Consider the following 25847-nt stretch of genomic DNA (forward strand, 5'->3'; position numbering starts at 1 on the left):
GTCCTGGCCAAATTTCCAATTGGCCCTTACTAATCATGGCCTCCTAATAATCCCCCTCTATGAATTGGCTTCATTACTCTGCTCTCCTCCCCACTGATAGCTGATGTGTGGTGAGTGTTCTGGCGCACTATGGCTGCTGTCGCATCATCCAGGTGGATGCTGCACATTGGTGGTGGTGGTGGAGGGGAGTCCCCATTACCTGTAAAGCGCTTTGAGTGGAGTGTCCAGAAAAGCGCTATATAAGCGCTATATACATCCATCGCAGCACAGGATGTACGTTCGTCTGCCTGCAGAGTCTCTATCCCTGCCTTTCGCCGCACGTCTGTAAGTCCATCACGTACCGGCGCCGATCTAAAAAATCTCCTCTCACTACCGCACCTGGACCGCACTCCGCTTCCCCCCGCATCCCCGAGACTGGCCAGATCAGCGCTACTCAACACCCGCTCCGTTAACAGCAAGGCTCTTCTTTTATGTGACATTATCAAAGAAAAACAACTGGACCTTCTGTGCTTAACCGAAACATGGCACAAACAAAACGATGGACTCCTGTTCAACCAACTAGTTCCTCCTGGATATGGTTTCTTTGACCTTCCGCGTCTTTCAGGCAGAGGCGGGGGCATCATTGTTATTTACAACCTTTTTTACAGTCTAGGTCCTATAGCTATACCTCCTCCCTCTTCTTTTGAGTGTCTTGTTTTAAATGTTTCTATCCCCCAATCTACTATTATTGCCACAGTTTACAGACCACCCAAACCCAGTGGAGTCTTCTTAGGTGAGTTTGCTGATTTTCTCTCATTCTTATCCCTTACATTTAAAAGGATCCTTATTCTAGGGGACTTTAATATACACATTGATTCAACTTCCTCCAGTCTGGCTAAAGACTTCCTTTCTCTTTTGGGATGCTTTGACCTTGCTCAGTTTGTTTGTACCCCTACACATAACAAAGGACACACCTTAGATCTAATTATTGCAAATGACTCCTTTGTCTCCCACTGCTCCCCCCTTGATCTAGGCCTCTCTGACCACTTAGCCATTCTCTTCAATCTGGAATTACCTGTTTCTAACACTTCCCCCTCACGCTCTGTAAATTTCCGCAACTGGCGATCAATTGATCACCCAAGGTTTGCAAATTCTGTTCTGTCCTCCTTATCCTGTTTCTCTTCCTCTGACCCTCTAGAGGACAAAATACAGTTACTTGACAATGCTCTTTTATCTACCCTCGACACCTTTGCTCCTTTAAAAACTCGAACCATCTCCTTCTCTCGCCCTGCCCCCTGGTACAATGACCATCTGCGTTTCATGAAGGCAGCCTCTCGCAAACTTGAGCGTAGGTGGCGTCTTTCCGGCCTAAATGTACATTATCAGGCCTGGAGAGATTACTTATCTGATTATAAGGTTACTATAGAGTCTGCTAGATCCACCTACTTCTCTCACATCATTGAAAATCACCAAAACAATCCCAGACATCTTTTCTCCACCATCAACAGACTGCTCAAGCCAAACTGCCCCACCACATTACCTGCCTCATCACAACTTTGCAACACATTCTTAGATTTCTTTAGTTCTAAGATTGACAACATCCGGCATCACATTCTCTCCACTACGGATATAATTTCCACACCTCCTCCCTCCTCATCCAACTTCTCTGGTTCCCGTCTCTCCAGCTTCTCTCTTCTTGACTCAGCATCCCTAAACAAACTAGTTACGCGCATGAAACCCACCACATCTATTTTAGATCCCATTCCCACCACTTTATTCCAGTCCTGTTTCTCTTCTCTCTGTCCCATTGTCCTCAATATAATACATGAATCCTTGAGCACCGGCATTGTACCAACGGTCCTCAAAACTGCTGCTATTACCCCAGTGCCAAAGAAGCCTAACATGGCTCTCGACAATCTTAACAACTTTCGCCCCATCTCCAACTTACCCTTTCTCTCTAAAATTCTAGAACGTGCTGTCACACTTCAGTTACATAACCACCTCATGACAAACAACCTTTTCGAACCCCTCCAATCTGGCTTCCGTCAACTTCACAGCACAGAAACCGCCCTAGTCAAAGTCACCAACGATCTCCTAATAGCTTCTGATTCTGGTTCTCTTTCCATACTCATCCTTCTTGATCTCAGTGCTGCCTTTGACACTGTTGACCATAACATCTTGCTTTCTCGTCTCGAGACTGTGTTTGGAGTCTCTGACACTGCCCTCAAATGGTTTAAGTCTTACCTCACTGATCGCTGTCACTTTGTCTCTCTCAATGGGTACAGGTCTGAAATTGGTCTTGTCAAGTCTGGTGTCCCTCAGGGCTCAATACTGGGCCCCTTGCTCTTCAGCATTTACATGTTCCCACTTGGTCAGCTTTTAAGATCACATGGCCTCAGCTTTCATTTTTACGCTGACGATACTCAAATATACATCCATACCAAACCCGACACTGATGTGGCTGTCTCTATTCTATCTAATTGCATCTCTGACATAAAAATTTGGATGACTCAAAACTTCCTTCATCTTAACTGTGACAAGACTGAAGTCATGCTTATTGGTACCCCCCATCAACTTCGCAAAGCCAGTCCTGTAACCCTGTCTGTAGATGGCTCTGTACTTGAGCTCCAATCAAAATTGAAAAACCTTGGGGTTATATTCGATTCTGGCTTAACATTCGACCCACATGTACAGCATACTGTCAAAACATCTTTTTTTCACCTTAGAAATATCGCAAGACTACGCCCTATGCTATCATTAACTGTGGCTGAAAAGCTGATCAACATATTTGTATTCTCTCGAATTGACTACTGCAATGCTCTGCTCCCTGGGGTATCTAAATCTACTCTGAACAAGCTGCAGTATGTCCAAAATTCAGCAGCCAGAATCCTGACCAGATCTAGTGCAAGTGTTCACATTACTCCTATCCTGGAGTCCTTGCACTGGCTTCCGGTCAAATTCCGCGTAGACTTTAAAATCCTCATGCTCACCTACAAGGCTTTACATGGCTTGGCACCTCAATACCTGTCTGAACTTTTATCGCCCTACTCCCCACCTCGCAACCTCCGCTCTTCAAATTCTGCCCTCCTTACTGTCCCCCAAGCCCGTCTACATTGTATGGGCGACAGGGCCTTCTCCTGCTATGCCCCCAAGCTCTGGAACTCCTTGCCCAAGGATATTAGAGAGTCACCTTCTCTAAACTCCTTCAAATCCAGACTCAAAACCCTCCTTTTCAGAAAAGCCTTTACTTAACTGGTTCCATTCTTCACCCCTCTGCTCTTCTTAATACCATCTTCCACGGTCTCCTCTATTGTTATTGTTGTATTGCTGTAATTATAATTGTGTCCTGTCTTGTGAAATTTTTCTTATTTATTGTTGTAGTCTTCTTATTTATTGTTATTGTCATCCTGTAAAGCGCTTTGAGAAGCCACCTTTAAAGGCGCTATATAAAATAAAGTTTATTATTATTATTATTATTATTATAAGTGTAAGCAATTATTATTATTATTATTATCTCTCAGTAAATGTACATAAGTGTTCTTTTACAGTATGGCTTTGCATTTATGATACTTGAAATCTAAAGTAGTTTAAGATTTGTTTACTGTGTGCATGCAGTATGTAAGAACATATTCTGAGTGTAACTAATAACACCCAATTCTTAAAAGGACACAGTTCTGTGGGTTGTATATTTTGTAGTATCGTTTTACTGACTTATAAAGAATTCCAACATCCAACATCCATCAAGCCCAAAATCTCTTTTCAGGCAGCATCTTTACTGTTTACTCTTATAGCTAGATGCACCAAAATTAGAGGGCAAATTAAATATGAAATAAAATTAAATATGAAATTTGAAAAATGAAAATGTTCCTCCATTTAGAAATATAAAAGTTGGAGAATTATTTGAAATGGTCTTGAAATATTATAAGATAATCACTGAACAGTGTTTAAATGCACAACAAAACAACAGTCTACTAAATAACACGTCTTCATTACTTTGGTTATTTTAAAGTAATGAAGGAATAAAGGGACAATCAAAGAGTCAAAGTTATGATGCCAGTGTCTTCAACCAATGCACTTTGACTGTTTTCAGATTGATGTGACATTCAAAAGCACAGTCAACATTCAACACTCTCTCACAATGCTGTGGTACATGTAGCAGAGTCATAGCTATGTCCAACCAACTGTTGTTCAATTTTCATCAAATGTGTTACCTTTGTCCCTGAGGGGTAAGAGATTTATGTTGCTTCAACTTCAGTGAAGGCAGCTCCTAATCAAAGTGGAAAAGCTTTCCCCCAGATTCGCCTGATTGATCCTCTGTGATTCCTTTTCTCTTTCTCTTGTTGGGTACATTGTGATCTTTCATTTTGTAACACTGGGGGTTTCTACATCTTTCAACAGTGTTCCATTTGTCACTTGTCATCTATAGCCAGGGAAAGCAATCTAATTCAGGAGCCACATCAACCAATGGACTAGAACATTTGTCTATTCACATATTTATTTATTGTCTATGAGCAAAAAAAAACCCCCGCAAAAATACGTGCTTTCAAGTGTTGTTGTACTTAGCTGCTTCTATGTTAAGGAATATAAGAATTGTAATTATAGGAAACATCATCAAATGTAATGTCAAACATTGAGATGATGTATTAGGAAAATTTAAATATGGACACATTCAAAAGTAACAGCCGATAAGTCTCATAATGTACAGCCTTTTAAATCTTAACTCTTAACAGGTGAAACTGCTGACACCATCTAAAATAACGTGATATTTTTGTGATAATGTACAGTAGGCTGGGTACATTCCAGAGATCATCAGGTGCATGCAGAATGAAGAGTGGATTAAAAAAATGGAACTTCCAAAGCTAGAAGAAATATCCCCTTGAATTACATTACATCTAGTCCATAAAAGTTTTTTTTTAATTTGTAGTCAAATACTGTATGCAGACATCCTTTCATTTTTGTCTTGTGAGGGTTACAGGGTCAAATGATAATTTTACAGAATACATATTACAACAATATACAGTACCACTGGCTAGTGAATGAATAATGAATAATATTATAATGAATAATAACTAATCACACTTATATAGCGCTTTTCTGTACACTCCACTCAAAGCACTTTACAGGTAATGCGGACTCCCCTCCACCACCACCAATGTACAGCACCTACCTAATCGTAATAATAATAATAATAATAATGGCTGCAATAGCAGCCATAATGTACACAGGGTCCCAGGGCTTTTCTCAAAAAGAGTAGGGCTTTGACCCCAGCGTCCTGGCCAAATTTCCCATAGTCCATTACCAATCATGACCCCCTAATAATCCCCATCTATGAACTGGTTTCATCACTCTGTTCTCCTCCCCACAGATAGCTGGTGTGTGGTGAGCAGACTGGCGCACTATGGCTGCCATCGCAGAAAAGTGCTATATAACTGTAAGGAATTATTATTATTATTATTATTATTATTATTATTATTATTATAGATCACAAGAGCAGTATTACCATGAAATGGATCCTAAAACAATGACATAAAGCCACAGAATATAACGTGTTTGAAAGGGTGCCGGGCATCAGATCAGAATTTCACTACTTACACTACTTATCCACTACCTATTCTGAGCAGAGGCTATCACATGATCCTGAAAAATGTTCTGCTGGTAACAGTAATATTTCTCCACACTGATCATGTGAAACAATTCCAGGCTGCTGATTACATCCTCATACATGATGACACATCCCATTATGTCCACCTCAGACCTCTATGAGACATCTAGGATGAATCTTACCTCATCTGAAAACTTTGCATGTGACCAGTGGGAAAGGATTCATTCTTATCAACAACAGTCTAAACTTATTTGTTGGGTTCCATTAACCATGGACCATGAGTGGCACAGTGTAAGTTTGACAAGCTCTCAGATTTGTTGAGCTTGGGCAATTTCGCGTGGTTTGGGTTGCTTCAGTTTTTGTGACACACTGAGATCTGTTAGATGAGTTTTAATTATTAATATATTAACGTCAGCATATTTATAATAATCATAATAATAATGTAACGCAACGGGGGCTCAGGCGGGCGCCCTTGCCGCATCTGGTCGGCCCCATCCCGACTGGAGGCTCGAACCCGGGACTTCCGCGTCTCTCTGCAGCGACCTAGCCCCGTGAGCTAAAGAGAGATCTCTCCACAGCCCAGTAGCTGTGGTCCTGCTATCACAGGGAAGGGCGGTGACGTCACCCGCTCTGGTACGCCGGCTCTTACACAGTGCCTGTCGGCCGTAAGCGTTACAATAACATTGTTTTACAGACTCCACACTGGGATAATGATATCTGAGATACCATTTAAAACCCAAGGAGCAATAAAATAACTATGAATGCAAACAAATAAAAAATCCATATATGTTTGTAGCTTTTCATTTGCGCAGTAATGAACTTACCGGTACAAATATTTGTAAGATAAATGCAATTATAATGCATATACTGTATCAAAACGTGGTATACAGCATCTACTGTATATAGAACAGTTCAAAAACTTGTCATGATCTTTTATATAGATACCATTTAAATAGATACCATACCATACCTTTTATATATATTATCTTGAATTGAATTGAAGTATATAACTATTTTTTTCTTTTTAAGTTTTTAATTGTTAATGAGATAGTTTTACATCTCTTATGTTGGATACCCTCCTTTCCAGTAGAGGGCGAAAGTTATTTATATTCACTCAGTTTTTCATCCGAGATATTGGCGTTTAACCTTTCACTCTAAAGTGCGGCTGTTTTTCTCCTTTTTTTTCCAATCCAGCTGGCTGTAGCCAAGAGCTAGACGGAAGTGAACGTTTTTAAATGGGAGGCGGTAAATATTTATGGCAGAGCGGGTAGAAAACGGTTAATGGAGTGCTTGGTAACTGAATTTTACTGATAGTGGGGCAATTTAAAACGGAGGCGTGTCGAGAAGTTAAAGAGACGGGTGCGGATCTACTGACTGCAAGTTAAGAAACATGGGAACTAAGTCGGATCAGCTCCTGATCGTTGTCTCCATTCTAGAAGGTAATGTGAAAAAAGTAAACATATGTGGTAGTTTTGAGTTTTATTCGACTAAGCTTTTTTTCTGAATTGTTAAAGTAATTTATTTCTGTATGCGAAAAAGATTTACAGGAGGAAATCACTTGCATGTAGCTATTGTAACTTTCCCAACCGACTATTTTTGCCAGTATTTTTAACTGTTGAGAAGTGTGATGGATGTCAGCACTGAAATTTAAATTATAATACGGAAGCAAGCCTCTCTTTGTCACGCAGGTGACGGCTACAGATCTCTAAACTGAGGTTTTCGAAATTTTCATAATAACGGTGTCAAAGAAATGCAGGGTATGCTTTCGTCTGCGTTCACTAAGTAATAAAAATAATAAGGACGATGTTGAAATATAAAGGATGGCCTTGTTATCCCCGAGACGTTGTAAATATTACAAAATGCATTTTTGAAATAACTTGTGTTCAAAATGCAGTCACCAAATTGCACACTATTATATGTGAATATAATAAATCCTGCAAACAACGCATACACAGTTACATTTACTGATAGCGTAAGTATTCAGACTCCAAGTAAGTTCTTGGAGAAGTAGTACTTGTGGCAGTAATTTTAGCTGTCAGTATTGTTAGACTGGTCTCTATCAGGTTTGCACAGTGGGATGGTGTTCCTGGTGTAACTGCTCCAGTGCTGTCAAGTTCATTTGGGATAGCTGATGTGTTGTAAGTCAGGCCTTGCCATAAATTCCCTATTTGATTGTCAAAGACAGGATTTTAACTAGACTCCTCATGGACATTCTCACTTTTTGTCAGACCTCTTCAGTGGGGAATTTACCTTATGCTTAAGGTCTTTGTCCTGCTGCAATTTGAATTTTTGTCCCAGTTTCAGATTCTCAAATCTCATCTGATCTTTTAAAGTTTCTTTCTTGTTGCTCACCCATACAAGATATCTTTGTGCGGGGACTAGGATATTGTTGATGTATAAATAATATTTTGCATCTTAGATATAGAACCTGGCAAATCTTACAAAGTCACTATTGGCTTTTACAGTGGGTTCTAATTTTCTTCGCAAATCCCATTTACATGTCAGATTTTTAACTTGATCACTTTGGAGCAGATTGTGTATTCTAAGTAAAGGTCTATTTAAAAAAGTGTCATGATTGCAATCTCAGACAGCAATACGATATGGACACTGCAGGGGATGAATGATTTTGCAAGGTACTGTATAGCCACAGACATTTGAAAAGCAGGAGTCTGTTTGTAACTTGGTACACGTACTGTATGCTTGAGGTGAGAATTGGAGCTCTTGTTGGATGAAATAGAAATATGTGTAATTTTCACTTCAAGTTCCTTTGACCAATTATCCATTTCCTTTTTTTTTTCTCTATTATAATTGCAGCTTAACTATTTCACCCACTGTGTAAAGTTGTAGTAACGTATTTGGCAATAGAAGCAATTTAAAATCTTTAACACCTTCACTGTGATCATCATCATCAGTCCTTTTTAGTCTGGGGCTGAATAAACGTCTCCCCAGAGTCCCTCCTTACCTCTGTTTTCTTTGTGTCCTTTGTCAAATCAGTTATTTGTGTACAGATTGTTCCCACGACCATCTTAATTTCATCTTGCCATCTGGACACCTCCAAGTTGCTATTTTCCTGACCTCTTGGGATCCATTTAAGAATTTATTTGATTTTAACTGTGTCCATTCCTGTTTTTTTCTTTTTCATTTTTGTTTCTTTACATTTCCAATAATTAGATGATTTCTAATATCTAGATGATCCACCTGTTCTTTTTAAAATTTCTTCCAATTTAGGGTCACGGTTATTCAAAGCAGGAATGCTAACTACTGTGCCACCCCTCTCTCAGACCCATTACATATAAAATCTTCCAGGAGTAATTTTGAATTTTAATGTATTTTTCTGACCTTTTGTGGAATGTAAAATCTGGTAAACTTTTAATGCAAAATGAGCTAAAGAGTTTCCTGCCTGGAGTTCTTGGTTTCTTTAATAGTATCTCCTTTGCAGGTCGACACTTTCCCAAGCGTTCACGCCACCTTCTCGTTGTGGAGGCCAAGTTTGATGGAGAACAGTTAGCTACTGACCCAGTGGACCATAAGGACCAGCCACAGTTCTCCACAGAGCTTGCCTGGGAACTTGATAGAAAGGCACTCCACCAGCACAGGTGTGATCAGAAACCACCAGAACATATTAGTTCTTATGTCCCTATTATATCTGTGGAATGAAGTGTTAATAAAATGATGCACCGTTGTTTCTGCCAAAAAAGATTGAGCAAATGTAATAAAAAAATGCTGTTCCCAGTTGAGTTCTCATCTATACAATACGGTCCTTTATTGACTTAATAATAGGATTTATATAGACTGTTTTCAGCTGTTAAACATACTGGAGATTGCATTTGAACTATTGCATTTCATAGGTCAAATAAAATACCAAACTTTTGAGAACTTTGTTTTGCTTGCAGTGTACCTATCAGCTAAAAAAATTAGATTATTTGATTGATATTGATCAGAACAAAGTATGTTGAACAGAACTCTTTGTATCTTACAGTTTCATAATAAAAGTGGCCTTTTGTAGTTCCTGTTTAGGTATTATGAAAAAAAATGTTGCATCCTTTTTGTTGGAATTCACACCCTTTTTTTTCCTCTTATGATTCACATTTTTGGAATGCACCCTTTTTAATTTCCTTAGTTGGATACTACAGCCATTTTACTAGGTTGCGAGGAATAGAAACAATATGTGTACATCTTGCACTTTCAGCATCATCTGTTTCTTTTCACATTCCAAGCCCGCCGGGCTACAATGTCAAACAGAAGACCAATCCTGCTTTCAGTAATAACACAGGACTGCAGGTTCATGGCAAGTACAGTATAAGGGATACTGCTGCATGACTGGTATAGAAGAATAAATAAAATGAATGTAGTTCTTTTTATTCCCGTTCAGATTACAGCGTACACCTATTAAACTGCAATGTTTTGCTGTTGATTCATTAACATCTGCAAAGGAGTCTGTTGGGTACATCATCCTAGACCTGAGATCTGTGCAAGAAATGAAGCAGGCAAGTCTTTACTAGCAATTTTATCCCAGTGATTTTTAAACACCTCATTTTTTTGTAAATGTTGTAACTGTTAAGACATTCAGAGTGATTCATTTTTTATGGTTTTGAGACTCATCCTAATCCTACATTTATGATTTTTAACCTAGTTTTTAAAGTGACGTTTTTAATATCAGCAGAAGAAATGGAGATTATTTTGTATTTTTACTAATGTAAAAGTTTATTACTTACAGTCTTAGCAGTTTTAAAACCGAGAGTTTTTCTTAGAGCGGTATTTTCCAATTAAAATGGGTTAGCTTTTAGTTTTTTGAGTTGTCCTGGATGAAGAATTTTTTGGCAGAAATGATGTGAAGGAAATAGATAAAAATTGGATTCATTTAGAACAGGGAGCAGTGGATCTGAATTTGACTTCAGCTTTAAACTAATATCTTTTTTTTTATCAGGCACCTAAATGGTATCCATTGCTGAGCAGCAAATATACCAAACAGAAGCCAGCAATTCTTGTCAGCTTGGTCCTTGAAACTGATTCCAAACACTCAGATGGATTTAAAGCAAAAGAAGCACCACCAAGGCAAGGTAAAATTTTAGTTGGTGAAATGCTTGAAACATTTCTGGATTGCTTTTGAATGATGTAAAGCTGAAACATGTACAACACACTGCTGGGTACACGATTCTGTGGTAAACCTAAGGTAATTATAGATGACATTTTTTCTAGCACGGATACTTAAATTCTTACATGCTTTATTGGGTGGGCTTACATGCTACATGGTAGCCGGCTACAGGATTGCACTTTTCTTATTTTATCCTCTTTTTTCCCTTTTCATCCTTCCTTCTTGTGTCTTTCTTTATATCAAAAAGCTAAACACAAATATTTAACCAAGCCTATAGTAAAACAACCTCAGTGGCTTTCAGACTCAGGTGAGTTTGATGAATCTCTTCCTTGCCTAGTGTTGCCTAAGGTTGTGTCTAGATACATGTTGAAACATGTATGGCTGGGGGAGAAATGCTTTGTGGGGAAAAAGTACACTTTAGAACCACATGCTTAAGGGCAACTCTCAATGGGATCATCAGAAAATAAAAGGGCTTTTTAATTTTTGCTTGAGTATTATTCAGAATTACTGCACTTTATCTTCCTGCAGTATTATTTCTTTACACCTTACCCCTTCATAAAGCATCAAGCCCCTGTACATTCAATTAGTTTTAGTTTATATTAGTATAAACCACCAGAACTCGAATAAGCCAATTCATGCAAATTGTAATTATTTCCCCAGCCGTATAATGCTGAGAAACCAACGCAATTCCAAAAAGAATGAGTAAATGAAGAATATAAATGTCTAATATTCCTGATAACATGTGCGTCGTCTGATTTTTTTTATTTATCTTAAGTTGTAGCAGACATTACATTATTTAACACCTAACACAATTCACAACACAGATAGAAAGAATGTTCAGTTCATTGTCAAAACATAAAAAGTCTTGCTTACATGAGGTGTGGTACATGGTTCAACGAAGTTCATCTGAGTATAGACAAAGCACAGCTGTATTGCTATATAATCAAGTTCTCTGCTTTCATCAATGACCAATCATAAAACAATATGGACTTATCCTGTAACAGACCGTCTTGGCTTATTTTGTAATCATATATATTTCTTTGTAGCTACTCCACCATTGTCAAATCTGGATCCTAGTAAACTGATTGCGATGCTGAATGAAGAGGAAGGTTATCACCAAATTGGACCTCGAGATTACTGCTCTGACTTTTTTGTTTTGTCTGTCACTGTGGCTTTTGCTACTCAGCTGGAGCAGGTAAAATATTGTATTCCCTTGGACATTAAATATATCATTAATCATTTGAAATAAGAAATATGATATCCTCTTGTAATCTAAATGTAGCGTACGGTTGGAATTGACCGAGCAAATATAATACACAGCACCTAATCTTCAGACACCTGTGACCATATGGACTTTGTTGTTTAGAAGCATTTGTCAGTTTTTAAGCCTTTGTCATCTTGACTTTCATCTTCTCATGCATGAGCTGTTGATTTGACAAAAGTCTGTTTATAACTGCTTTCTTGTATTTTAGTTTGAAAAGTGTCAAATCAAATGAAGCCGGGTGGCACATGATAGGAAACATTTTATTTTCAAAGAGATGGTGATTTTTTATTTTCAATAAAATCAGTTCCATTTTGAGCTGGTATTCAAACTTTTTTGATCTTGCTCTCTGTCTGTGCTGATTTCATATTTAGAAACTGCATGTTTAAGTGGAAGACACTTTATTCTTCTACTGCTATGGTTTCTGCATTTTCCATGTATCTTATATTTATATATAGTATTATATTATCTTTGAAGGAACAAGTAATAGGTTTATTCCATGCTGAAAAGAGAAGAAAGAAAACACAGTGTTTCGGCCGTGGAGCCTTCTTTAGGTGTGTGAAGAACTGTGAGTGACACACCTGAAGATGGCTCCACGGCCGAAACGTTGTTTTCTTTCTTCTCTTTTCAGCATGGAATAAACCTATTACTTGTTCCTTTGCATTCTACGCATGCTGACACAGCTACCGACCTGAACTGTCTCTAACAACCTCACAAACCTTAGGCTATTTTAAGTTGTGACAATACTGAGTATGTGCTCATAGGCTTCCAAAATTAGCTTTGCAAAGTTGGTGATTTCAGTGTTTATGACAGTGCTGAAATGATACCCTTGACCAGGTTTAGTGAACAACCTTCATGTTACTTTTCACCCCAAGTTGTCATTTGAATCTTCTGTTAGTAACATTGTAAGGCTATCTTTTTCCACCTGCATAACATTATTCTCTTAAAGCCCTTGCTGAAATATTAATAACCAGGTAGTAATATGCACCCTTAAGGGGTAATTACATACATTTAGTACAAGTGTTCATCTGAGATCTACTGATTCAGGCAGCTCTGATGATGACCAGTTTTCACACAATGGATAATAAGTATTTCTTTTACAGAACACTCTCTGAAGTTCTTATTGCTCAATTCCATTAGAGAGACTTTGACTTAATTAACATGTCCTATGTTTTCACTGTAACTTTTAATATATAATTCAGTTTTACAGTTGTAATTTGGGTTCATTGACTAAACCATTTCTATTTATCTGATGTTTTGCACTTATCATAGGTGTTTTCTTATTGTTAATTATGTTATAAAGCTAGATATTGTGTTAATCCTGACAAATGATCCTTGAGATCAGTTTCTATTATGGATTAAGGTTTTCAACTTAAATTTTTTATAAGACATTTTAATGAGATTTCTAAAAATAAATTGGCATTTCAGCTTTGATAAATATATCATGTTTATCTTTAAGGAATTGTAATTAAACCTGTGATGAAAAATTTGATTTTTAGTTATTTCCAGGATTAGAGACCTAAAACCTGAATATATCCCACATTCATACAGTTTTTGATACCAGAGTTTGTGTTTTATAGAAAATCGTAAACCTGTGTGCCTTCAGTTAATGATTCGATTGATTTTCTTGTAAGCTGATTCCCAGCACCATGAAGCTTCCTGAAGACAGGCCCGAGTTCTTCTTCTATTACAACTTGCTGGGAAACGACGTGACCAATGAACCCTTCACTGACCTTATCAACCCTAACTTTGAGCCAGAGCGAGCCTCAGTGAAGATTCGCAGCAGCGCTGAAATTCTCAGAGTGTTCTTCGCGGCACAGCCAAGCCTCCAGGTTCTAGCTTTTGTGCATCCAGTCTTGTTACCAGATCCTTCTATGTGGACGTAGCACATTTTTCAGATAATTCATATAAATCACATACATATAAACATATAAATCACATTTTTCTGAGAATTCAATTTAAATGCATCTCGGGGTGTTTTGTGTTTAAAAAATGAGATCAGTTTTCTTCGTCTCTCCAATCTGTAGTACATCCCTTTGCAAAGTTGTTTCTATGTTTGTGCCAGTAATTGCTGGTAATAGTATCTGACCGTCATTTCATCGATAGTTTTGAATGCCAAACAAAAACAGGTCACCGCAGAAAGCTGATTGTACCCTGTGTGTAAAAAATAATCTGTGGTTTTTATTGTCTCTCCCTTTTTTTTTATTTATCCAGATACACCTTTGCTGCGGAGACCAGTCCCTAGGTAGTACAGAGATCTCGCTGGCAGGAATTTTGAAGAAAAGCAGCGTTGACATTGAGAAACAGCCTGCAGCAGTGGAAGGAGCTTTCGTTCTGATCCCTCCAAACAGAGCCAAACAAAAGCTGCCATCTGTTCCTCTTGAGTTACAGCCAACTGTTGGAGTGTCAGTCACGCTGAGAAAAGACGCAGACAATTCACAGGTACCATTACCCTTTTAACCTTTGTACTATTCCTTTTAGCAGAATTAGCTCCCGAATGCAAAATTGTTTTGTGGACAAGTTGTGACATTTCTAAAGAAACAGTACATTGCTTTTTATAAGAACAAGACAAAATTCTCTTGTTTTGTTTTAAAGAATGTCTGTATACTTAAAATAAGGGCATCTGTGTGTCATTTCAACATGACATCTCAGATTTTAACATAAATCTTGTTTTCATTTAGATTTTCTTCAGAGAAAAGTACCGTAGTTTAATTACATAAGGTTTTGAAAGTGTGTGGGTTTCAAATCGACCTACTGTATTGCCTTTCAGATTACTTCTCAGATTTCTTTGGACAAGGGTCGGTGTTTTCAAATTTTCATTGACTAAGAAAATTATTAAACTAAAATTCTGGTAAAAATGTTTTTCATTTTTTTTCATAATTACCTATTTTTAGTTTTCATTGCTAATTGCCAGAATGTGCAATACAATGTAAGTGTTCAAGATGTCCTGGATTTGTCTTTTTCCCCTAAATTGTTACAACCTGGGTTTTGTGTAGCATTGTTGCAAATTAGTGATTTATTGTCTAACTGTAGTTCCTGTAAAATTGTCAATATGTAAATTTTATATGTAAAAAGACGTTAGACATATTGGAATTAGGTGGCTTAGAACCTAAGCTTATACTTAATCTTATGACTGCATAGTCAACTTTCTTATGTTGTGAGTAGTTATGTTTAGTTATCCCACACAGAGGTTCTTTAAAAATTTACATAAATTTGATATGAATGCCGTTATCACTGTTTGCATTTTCCCTTGTGCGTCATCTTTCTGTAAGACGTTTCCCATCAGTTCAGTTGCTTTTCTTCCCCAAAGTTAGTCAAGAACAGAAAAGTCCAAAAACAATATCTAAACAAGTCTCAGTAAATTACATAAACAATGAGGTTGTATGCTATTCATCAAGGGCAAATTAAGATGTTTGTGATTCTGTATAATAGATAGTGTATTGTGTGTAGCCTGCAGGTCCTGCTGTGAGTGAAGATGTAGCTCGGACTCCTGTGAAGAAGAGAGTTGTGTCTCCTACCCTCCCTAAGTCCCCGGCTCTGGAGCACAGGGCCCCCTCTGTTTCTCCTCCCAGGAGTCCCCCTGCCCCAAGCCAAAACCCCCCCATAGCTGACCCTGCAACCGAAAGTGAGGTGGAGAGCTTGCAGGAAGACCTGGGACACGCAAAGAGGGACCAATACGGTAAGAAGATCCTCAGGAACGAGAACACCTTCTCTCCCCCTTGAGCAATAATACACAAATTCATCCATGTACACCTGACGCCAGAGGAGACCTGAGCCCTTTTGGAAAGAACTCAGAAGAGTACTCTTATAAGTGTACGTTCTACTGCTATTTTTAGCTTTTTGGAGCTAAATTGCTATGGAAAATGATTAACTGTTTTAATTCTAATAGAAATAAAGATTCAGAATAAGACTTTAATCTCTGTTTTCAATCACAGCTTGGCCTTGTTTGATGTCATGGGTAACTGGAACTGCTTGTTATTGGCTAAGGCTGCCTAAGTTGGCCTAGTGCTGAGAGACGTTTCCCTTTTCTATGCATATATACGCTATTACACAAGGTTGTAGAAATGAATGTGGACCAGAGAAAATAAATTATCCTGATTGTTCACTGTTGAGCTTGGTATTTTTTCTTTGTTCATTTTATTTATCAGGATTGATCGTCGGGTAAAATGACAAACAAAGTCAAGTTAGTGTACATCTGCTTGTGAAAGTTCTCTATGGAAGCTGTGAGTGTGCCTGCCACCCCAGAGATTTAACTCGTTTAAGATTTTTTTTCTTCTTTTACAGTAAATTGTTGTATTTCTCATCTTTAATTCTGTATGATCAAAAACCATTCTTAAACATGTTTAAAATAACCTTCCATTACGATGTATTGTGCACACATTTACGAGCAATGCTGTCATCTTAAGTTATCTGTCAGCTTGCATGAAACCTGTCATACTTTAATCTGTCAGGAAAAATACTCACAGTGAAAAGTCTACTAAGTTAACAACAGTTACATGTAACGTAAATGGTTGCATTATGTTTTGATCTGTTTGATATTATGCTTTTTATTTGCCTTTTAATCAAAATCTGTTGTGGAATATTTGCTTAGCAAATAAGTGGGGATGTAGTAGACCAAAATATACAGGGTTTTGAGATGCAGAACAAAATTTGTTTACCTTTTAATTATAGCAGAGTGCAGTTTTATACTATATTACATGTACAACTGGAAAATCTTCATCTTTATGATAGAAAAATGTTACCAATTAAAGATACAATAGCAAAAGCCTTTTAGGATTCTAGTTTGCATTGTATAAGAAAACATAATTTCTTAATGTTACTTTAAAATATTTAAATTTCAAGAACACTCTAAACAGTTGATTGGAAATTACTGTGTAGGGAGTACTATGATACTTCGTGAATGTAATTTAAATGTGAAATCACATTGAGTGATTAGCAAGTTAGTTTTTTTTTTCTTCAAAATACCTAGCCAAAATCAGTTTAGATGGATGTTAAGCGTAATGACTGTTAATCTTTGTGTTGAAAGGTGCTGGGTTATGAGATTTACCTTTCTCGTTTGGCAGACTCTGATGGAGGATATCGCGAGGAGCTCCCCATTTCAAATCACCCAAGGCGAGAAAAGTCATCCATCCCCCCCCGGCCTTCACTTCAGAGTAACGTTTTGTTTCTTAAATTGACGACTACCATTATTGTTTCCCATAAAAAAGAACTGGGGCTTTAAAATGGCTCAACCAGCGAAGACGCTCTCTCCAAACAGAGGCTTAGCTCTGTGCCCCAGCCCTCAGGGTCGTCATCTTATGACATGAACTGGGATTCCCAACGTAGTGTCCCGTAATTGGCTGGTTGCCACCAGGGTTGGTTTGAAATCGGTTTGCTAAGATCTTTTTGGCTTTCTGCAAAACAGCGACTCCTACAACTTCCTTGGCACCTGAAGGAATTCCATAATGTCGGTTAAGAAATGTACTAGAGTTGGTATTGACTCTCCTGTAAGGCTCTGTAGATTTTGCAGTATGTTATGAAATGAATGACTGATGAGTAGATGGGTCAGATTAGGATTTTACCCATCTTAATTTGCTGAATGCAGATGCAGGAGCTGTTTCCTCTCTGTCTCAGCTCACAGTAATTAATGATTCTAAATTGTGCATTTGAAATAAAAATTAAAAAATATTTGAAAACATAATTAGACCTTTTTTTATATAATTCCCCAAATTTAGAATATCCTGCTGTTCATCAGTTCCTCACTAATTGTAGAATCCTTGCACAAACACGAGTGAGATTACATGAATATATTCTCTGAGAACTACACTGTGTTGCTCCTCTGCTTTTGAGACTGCAGTCCCTCACAGAAAAGAAAACAGAATTATTACCCTTAAGGACAATTGCTTAGCAAGACACAGGGGTCATTGTGATGCAGTTAGCCAAAGTATCCATTGCCAATTTAAAAAAAACACCAAACCCTGGTATTGCCTGGGCAATTGTGCACAGCATTGAGGATTCCCAGCCACTGATGGCAAAACCCAGAATCAAACAATATGTGGTCTTTAGGTTCAGTAGATGTAGTGAGTACTGAGTCCCTAGGAGCTACAGAAGCTGTTACTTTAACAGCTTTAAATATGTGTCACAGATATCCTGATGTATTGCTTGCAATGGTGCGCACTACTCACCTTTGACTTTCACAGTACACCCCCAGTTGATTACAGATGTTGATCAGCCATGTTATGTCAATAAATTGTGTGTATCAATCTGCAAAATCATTTTCATTTTCCTGACAGCAGCTTTCGAATCTGCTGCAGTTTCTTCGTCTCAGTATTGTCTCTTTGTTTGCTATACAGCAGGGGTTGAAAAACTTTCTATAGCAAGGACCACTAAAAAATTTTGACTAACCTTGCTGGGCCATCTGAGTGAAATCCCATAAACTCACCGACTGCAATAGATCGCGTTTCTCCGAGCACATCTCCTCCGCGACCTCTTGCATTCACTGCTTAATAAACTCGCCGTCCATAAAGGGTTTGCTAGCTGCTGCTAGAAGCTGTGATACTCGATAACTAGCTCAGGTAACCGCAAACATTTTTTTAAATTTTCTCTTGAAATCATTACCTGCTTTCAAACAAGATGGCATACACTAGACGTCATTTGCGTGACTGAGCCAATCACAGTAGGCAACAAAAATCCAAATGAATTGGCGTTAAGTGTCAGCTGAATTGGCGTTAAGTGTCAGCTGACCCCTGCTATATAGCATTACTGTCTGCACCATGCAGGTAACCCTCAGTGTTCTCTATAAAATACCTTTCAGGTGTCTAAAACATTTGTCTAAATCTTTTTGAATTTCCTTTGCAGCATTTAAAGTGTTGGCCAGTCCTCCATCTTCCTATTTTGATTATCATCTCCATACTCAACTAATTTACTAACTATAACCGTATCTAAGTACTTGATCTAAATGAGTTCTGAAATACTACAGATCCCAGCTGTACTCCACTAATTACATCATCACAATGTCAGCATTCACCTTTATTTGTACTGTTTCATGTCTGCTAATCAGTTATCAATTCAAATACATGAATGCTTACCTTGAATGACTACTACCTTCAATTTAAAAATGATTCATCTTTTAGAGCAATACTTTGAATTTTATCAAAAGCCTAATACAAATCGTAATATTTCATCTGTATGTAATATTTGTATCTTAATGTTAATTATTACAGTAAATAAGTAAATCCATGTCTGTTTTCTTCAATCCTATTGCCTTACAGAACATCCTCTTCAGTACTAATTATTGCCTCCGTAATGTTATATTTAAAGTACAGAAATAGCTGTCAATACTTCATTTATGTTATATTGCAGTTAAATACATGCTTAGAATTTGTATTTTGAATACTGTCATGCTACAGTATGTTGTACAGAAGAATTAGTTTGGAAAAGGAATTACAAATAAACCCAAAGAAGTTAATCTGTTTTCTGTGAATAATTTATTTTTTTTAGTCCCTGGTTCATCCAGTGCTGCAGAGGCTCTGCTCAAGGGTGAAGAAGCTCCAAACTCCAGCACCTCAGTCAGTACATCGGCTCCAAAAGTTGCGATCCCAGCATCTGCTCATCATTTCTGTTTTTCATTAGATTTAAGAAGCATCAAAGACATGGATGTTGGCTTCTTGGTAAATTGTATACTAAGGTAATAATGTTAAAGTTCTTTGTTATAAAAAATGTATTATTATTTTGCACATAGGTTTATCATTAAAAGCCTGGTGTGGTTATTCCAAATTGTGAAATTGAAACGATTGAAGACCACAAACATAAATGATTTATTACACGTAATATCTTATGTGAAATCTCATACAATCATGTTTGTTGAGTCCATATTTACATCTCAGATGGATAAACACCTGAAACAGGTTTTCCAGCTACATTGTACCACAACTCTTGGGCAATTAATTGAGACCCTTTATTCATGTTGTCAATCGATAGGATGTTGTTTTAATATGATTTTAAAACATAGAAGATATTGTTTTAGAACAGTTCTCAGTCATTTTACCAAGAACAATAGCTATAAAAGTTTCATTAGTGTAATCAAAAATATTCCTTTTGTAGAAAATAAGCTTTTGAATTTTAATTTTGTATAGTTGCGGGAAATTATATTTTGATGTTGACACTTAATTTGATGTTAAAGATTGTTTAATTGTTTTAATGTCATATCTGCATATTAGGTTTGGCTGGTGTTCATCTTCCTGTACAGAATTATGTATTGCACAGCACTGTCTCTCTTGACAAAATGTTAAATGTAACATCACTATAACAGTATATTCATATATACTGCAGCAGATGTATTCATTAATAATTTATGAAAAAATATAGGGTCTGTATTAATAAAATCTAAGTTAAAAACACTTAGATTGTTGCATTAGATCTCACAGGTGTAACATTGTCTGTGCTTTTCAAGTTGATTTCAAGGTTTTACACAAAGCAGATAGTTACATTTTAAGAAAGTACATATATTCAATCCAGATACTTAACTTCTAAGTTGTATAAAGTTTTAAAGAGAATATTGCACAAATCACATGTATCGTTTATCTTTTTTTAAAGATACTCCTACCCTTTTTTTGGGAGTGCGGCCCCCATTATGACCAACCCTCCAACAGAAATTCGAAAGAACATGGAAGTTTTCCTGCCTCAGTCATACTGTGCATTTGATTTTGCAGCCATGCCTCAGCAGCTGCAGGACACATTTTTCAGGTACTACGTGTTTTTATTTTATTTGTTTATTTCCAACAACGCTCACATAATCATTAAAGAGAAGTAAGATTAATAGAACAAAAAATACCACAAAAGGAAATAGTTTACAATACAATAAAGATACAAAAACAGAACTATAAACTAGCATGTTTTTTTAAAGTGTAAGGTGTCTCTAGAAAATGTGTTAAAGTTAATTTTTCAGTTTATTTGCTTATTCATAGTGTACTAGTGATATTTCAAAACAGACCACTTACACTGTAATTCCTTCTCCAATGATGCGTAATATGCAATAAGACATATACAGATTATAAATGAATGAAGGCGTTTTGGCCCATCTAGCATGTTTGGTGGTTTGATTAGATCCTTGGCTTCTTTCAAGAAACACTAATTCATTGATATAAGGTATCAGCTTCAACAACATGGCTGGGTACCTTATTACATTCCTCCATTCTCAGTTTTGAATGCACTTCTTCATAGTTCCCACATGTATCCTCTGGTTTACTTTTTGCTATTTAGTCAGAAGAAGTCCACTGTGTTGTGTTTGTCAATGCCTTTGATGATATTTAATACTTGGATCAAGTTAAAGACTCAAAAAATCTGTTAAAGACTAAAAAGATTGTTTCTTCAACTTGTCAGTATATGACATTCCCTTAAACTCTGGAATGTGTTTGGTTGCTCTGGTCTGGACTGATTCCAGATCAGCAATATTTGGTTAAAAAAAGTGGTGAGCAAAATTGTACACAAAAACAAATCACTTTAAAATCGCTTCTGTGGGAAGAATGGAACACTGTGTGAAAACTAACATTCCTCAATTTTCAAGAGGTGGTATCTGAAGCATAATCAATAAGTAAATTAAGAGAGAAACATCTGTACAGTAATTTACAAATCTACTACTGAACAACCCAAAAAGCTGTCTAACAAAGATGAGCAATAGTTGAAGATAATATCCTTCTTGCATAGAAGGAAGACAATTGTTAAATTGCCAAATGAACTGGCATAAGACTCAGATGTTGTCATCCATCCGTAATATAGTGCAAAACTTTAGTGTTGAAATCATGACTTAAAGGATGTGTTCCAGTAAGAAAACGTCTGTTAAGAAAGGGGAACAAGAATAAAATGTAAATTGGGCACAAGAACACAGAAATTGGACGTTAGAAGAATGATCAGTGATGCTTTGGACAGAAGTCAGTTTCCTTTATTTGGATCTAATAGAAGACAGTATATGAGACACCAAACAACTGAAACCTATGACGATTCATTCCTTAAGCCAGGAATTGAATCTGAAGAAGGTTCAGTTCAAGTTTGGCTGTGCCCTATCCTCATGTGGGGTTCGAAAATTGCTGAAAATTGATAATATATTGACTACAATGAGGTATACACTTCACCATGGTATTCCCAATGGTCTGAGATGTATTTGTTCAAACTGCATCTTTCAGCAAGATTATGATCCAAAACATTATCTGGAATAATTGAAATGTTAATTTGCAAAAGTAAAGATGTTGCTTACATTTTCCAGTGCATGGAATGACCACATCAAAGCCCAAATCTCTGTAATTGATTCCAGCATTTTAGATCTTTGGAAGGACTTTTAGGAAGTATAAAAATGCTATTCCACAAGAGTAATTATAAATGATTTGTTAATGTCCCTAAAATCTTCATAGTTTTGAAGGGAAAGGATGGACATGCTTATAGCTATCATATATTATTTGTAAAGTTGCTTATTTGATTAAGATTTTTTTCATAAAGATATTTTTGTATTGGGCACTGTTTTTAGTTTATTTTAGTTTAGGTCCTCATACAGCAGAGTAGCAAATGTAAATTGTCTAAGACTTTTGCACAGAAATGTATATATTGACAAATCAAATTGACTATTTTGGTGAGCTCTGAACTGTAAATCAATAAACCATAGTTTACTTATTAATCACTTAGGTAAGCTAGCTGTTAATAGCCCCCATTATCATAAGATTGTGTAATTAAAAACCCTCAATTTCTGTTATTTTTTCCATACTAAATTAGATTGAAATGCTGTAAATTCATTTTTGTAAAGGCTTGCCTTTATGGATACCATACCAATCCTAGCTACAAATATTGGGAAAGGTTTATGGGACGTTCAGTTTCATTTAGAGACACTGGCGAAAGTAAAACTGACAAGATGCTTACTGATTTCAAAACAATTTAAATAAATTCTCCAACACCTCAAACAATAGGAATGTAGTAGTGGCTGTTATGAATAATTTATCAATCCAGCATGTGCAACACTTGGTACATAGTAAGCAGTTAAATTGTGTTGAGATGTGATTTTCTTTTCAAATTAAATTACTAGCATATTTGAAACCTGTTAAAACCAGTGCACCCCCTTCACATGCGAAATAATAGTGAAGGTTAGGGATGATAATCCAATAAAATCTCCATGTACTGTAGTGTTTATTACAAAACAAAAACCATTATACAACATGTAGCCAAAAAAAAGTTGAAAGAGTGACATTCCTGTTTGACTTTTAAATGTTAAAGTGTTAAACAGCCGTAACAGCATTTACAGTACATCCAAGTAAACCTGTAAATTGACCTTGTGTCAATATAATGGGTAATGTACTGTACACTAACAGATAGTGAAGTATGGTTTATTCACGGCTTCTGTTGCTGTTCGGGACATAATTGAAAATAAAAATTTTACCCATTTACTGTTTTTGACATTCATATGATTCTCAGATGTAACATGGAGACTTGCAGTTAAAAAGATATTTCAGCATAATTGTGATAAATTGTGATAAAGTAGACAGAATTCACACAGTTTAGCAGCTTTGATCATTTACTTTCAACAAGATTTGCGAAGATTGCACCTGCATGATTTTTATTTTGATTTATAATGTAATTGTATTAATATTTTATAAAGAGTTATACTTTGTAGTGTAAGCAAATTTTTCATTGCCCTCACCAAATTGCTCAGGACTGCTTTCTAACACAACCGCCTAAAGACTCTCTCACTCAAATTGATGTTTATATTTCAATGTTATTCCCATTTGGTTTCTCTTCTTTCAGGCTGCCTCTATTAGTGGAGGTTTGGCACAGAGATAAATCCTCCAAAGACCTGCTTCTGGGCATAGCTAGAATTCAGCTTGCACATGTATTAACAACTGAGAAAACAAGATTCTTAGGCCAGTCGGGTGACCAATGCTGGAGACAGACCTACACTGAGAGAGTGCCTGTTACTGTAGCCAAAGAGTAAGTGAATTTAAAGTATTAGAGACGGACTGCGATTCAAACCTTTCATCTTCAAATTGGGTACCTTGCAACACAATTTCTGTGGACCAGTTTAGTTGTGTTTTTAACTTGAGTTAGTTGTAGGAAGAATTCTTACCTCTGTGGATTTTTTTTTTGTTCAATTATATTTCTTTTATTCTTTGTTTCATTCAACAGGAGACCAAGAAACAATGCATGACCGTACAATTACTGGTCAATGCTTCATTTTACTTTCATATAACCGAAAAGTACATTTTTCATTTAAAACTGTATTTTCCCATGTTCAGATTTCAGTTGTACTGAACTCTTAATAAATTTGAGACGATGATATATGGCAAGTCTATTATTTCGTTTTTAAATTCACTTTCAATATTGCAAAATGGATAAAATATTGTATGTACATGATGGGATCCTCCACTAGATGGCAGCAGAATATACTTATCTGCATCCTTTAGAAGTCATATTTTTGGATATATTATATAATAATCTTAAAATGGTTGATGTTAGGTTTTGTGCAACTGTTTCCCTCTTCCACTACAGCCCCAATGAGAAAGTTGCCGAGTTGTGTTACTTCATGACCTTAGAGGACTTTGGTCTGGTGAGATCTCAAGAGATTTTGATATCTGAATCTTCACAGGTAATGCAATCAAAATGATTGTTACAAACTATTGGCTGTTAGAACATATTAAGTTTATATAAGAAACACCTTATTTGTGAGAGGTATTCCGTCAAAGGTATATGCATCTAATATATTCCCAATTTTACTCCTCAAAGCTAGCTGTGCCACACTGAGGAGTCTTAAAAGGGTGGAAGCCATGTATCCATGGCTACTAACCTTGACTTTATGTATCTGACATGGCACTAGTCTTTTTTTGGGTGGTTTTGATTTGTAGCATTATGAAATGGCCACAGCTAATTAATATTCACATTCCCATAATTCATAGTAACTGCTCTTAAGACACCTGACCCTCAAGACCCTGAAAGGTGTTTCTTGTAGGATATATAAATAGAATGTTTTCCATTCAGATATATAAAGTTGATAATTAATGTACTCTTAAGTGATGTTTATTACATGTATTTAAATGTAATAATGTAGTCCTTTGATGTAAGGATAACTTATGACAGAAGGTCACTAGAGTGTTTCTTTTAAGAGTGAACTGTTTATACACCCGCTCTCTTGTTTTGTGCAAATTCGAGGCCGTTTAGGTGAGGCTGCAGAAACGATACTCAGTATTTGGTTTTTCATGACAGAGCACCAGTACCGGCCAGCCCAGGCCAGGACCTCCTTGTCAGCCTCCACACAGTCATCAGCTGGACACTGAGCCTGAACCAAGACAGACTTTGGAGTACAAGGCTGCCCTGGAATTGGAAATGTGGAAGGAACTGCAAGAAGACATGTTTGAGAACCAGGTTTGACCTGTTATCCGTGTTCTATTTTTTTAATAAAAGTTTAGTCATTTTTTGTAACTTTTTTTTAAAAAGGCCGTTTGCTCCATCTCGTTCATTTAGTTTTATATCTGTTTTTTTTCATACATGGGTTATATCTCAAAGCTCTTTGATAGTTATAAAATATATTTGTTAGTTGAATTTCAGAAATGCTGTTTAATTGTGAAAACATGCAGTAGAAACTAAAACCTGTAGGTTCCCCTGAAAAACATTTCCTAAGCAGGCAGCTGGATTTCTGTATGTATATTTGCTGTAATTATTATTTCTGCGTCTTTTTATAGTTGAAACAGAAGGAGCTGGCCCATATGCAGGCCCTGGCAGAGGAATGGAAGAAAAGAGATCGAGAGAGGGAGGCACTTGTAAAGAAAAAAGTAGGGGACACTGTACAGGCTGTCATATCTTTATCTCTTTCTGAATAATGCGGAATTAAAAAAATAAACCAGATAAGGTTTTACTTTGTACAAAAGATAATCTCTGCAATACAATATAAAGAGTTACCT

General features: G+C 36.7%; 1 protein-coding gene and 1 long non-coding RNA gene across 2 annotated transcripts in view; both read left to right on the forward strand.

The window, feature by feature from the left end:
• LOC148673430 (uncharacterized) overlaps positions 1-25847 on the forward strand; it is a 399373-nt gene that overhangs the window by 30902 nt on the left and 342624 nt on the right. The gene's annotated exons all lie outside the window — the stretch shown is intronic.
• Positions 6721-25847, forward strand: part of cep120 (centrosomal protein 120) — a 36867-nt gene continuing 17740 nt past the window's right edge. The window contains exons 1-15 of the mRNA XM_088629860.1: positions 6721-7020; positions 9021-9177; positions 9954-10068; positions 10509-10641; positions 11723-11871; positions 13572-13769; positions 14152-14379; positions 15388-15616; positions 17001-17090; positions 19417-19603; positions 20512-20661; positions 23701-23883; positions 24442-24538; positions 25153-25311; positions 25629-25718. Coding sequence (XP_088485986.1) covers positions 6972-7020; positions 9021-9177; positions 9954-10068; positions 10509-10641; positions 11723-11871; positions 13572-13769; positions 14152-14379; positions 15388-15616; positions 17001-17090; positions 19417-19603; positions 20512-20661; positions 23701-23883; positions 24442-24538; positions 25153-25311; positions 25629-25718 — 2214 coding nt within the window. The 5' untranslated portion in view covers positions 6721-6971. The remainder of the gene's footprint in view (positions 7021-9020; positions 9178-9953; positions 10069-10508; positions 10642-11722; positions 11872-13571; positions 13770-14151; positions 14380-15387; positions 15617-17000; positions 17091-19416; positions 19604-20511; positions 20662-23700; positions 23884-24441; positions 24539-25152; positions 25312-25628; positions 25719-25847) is intronic.

Source organism: Lepisosteus platostomus, chromosome 4 (genome assembly GCF_059453375.1).
Source record: "Lepisosteus platostomus isolate fLepPlt1 chromosome 4, fLepPlt1.hap1, whole genome shotgun sequence".
Lineage (NCBI taxonomy): Eukaryota > Metazoa > Chordata > Actinopteri > Semionotiformes > Lepisosteidae > Lepisosteus > Lepisosteus platostomus.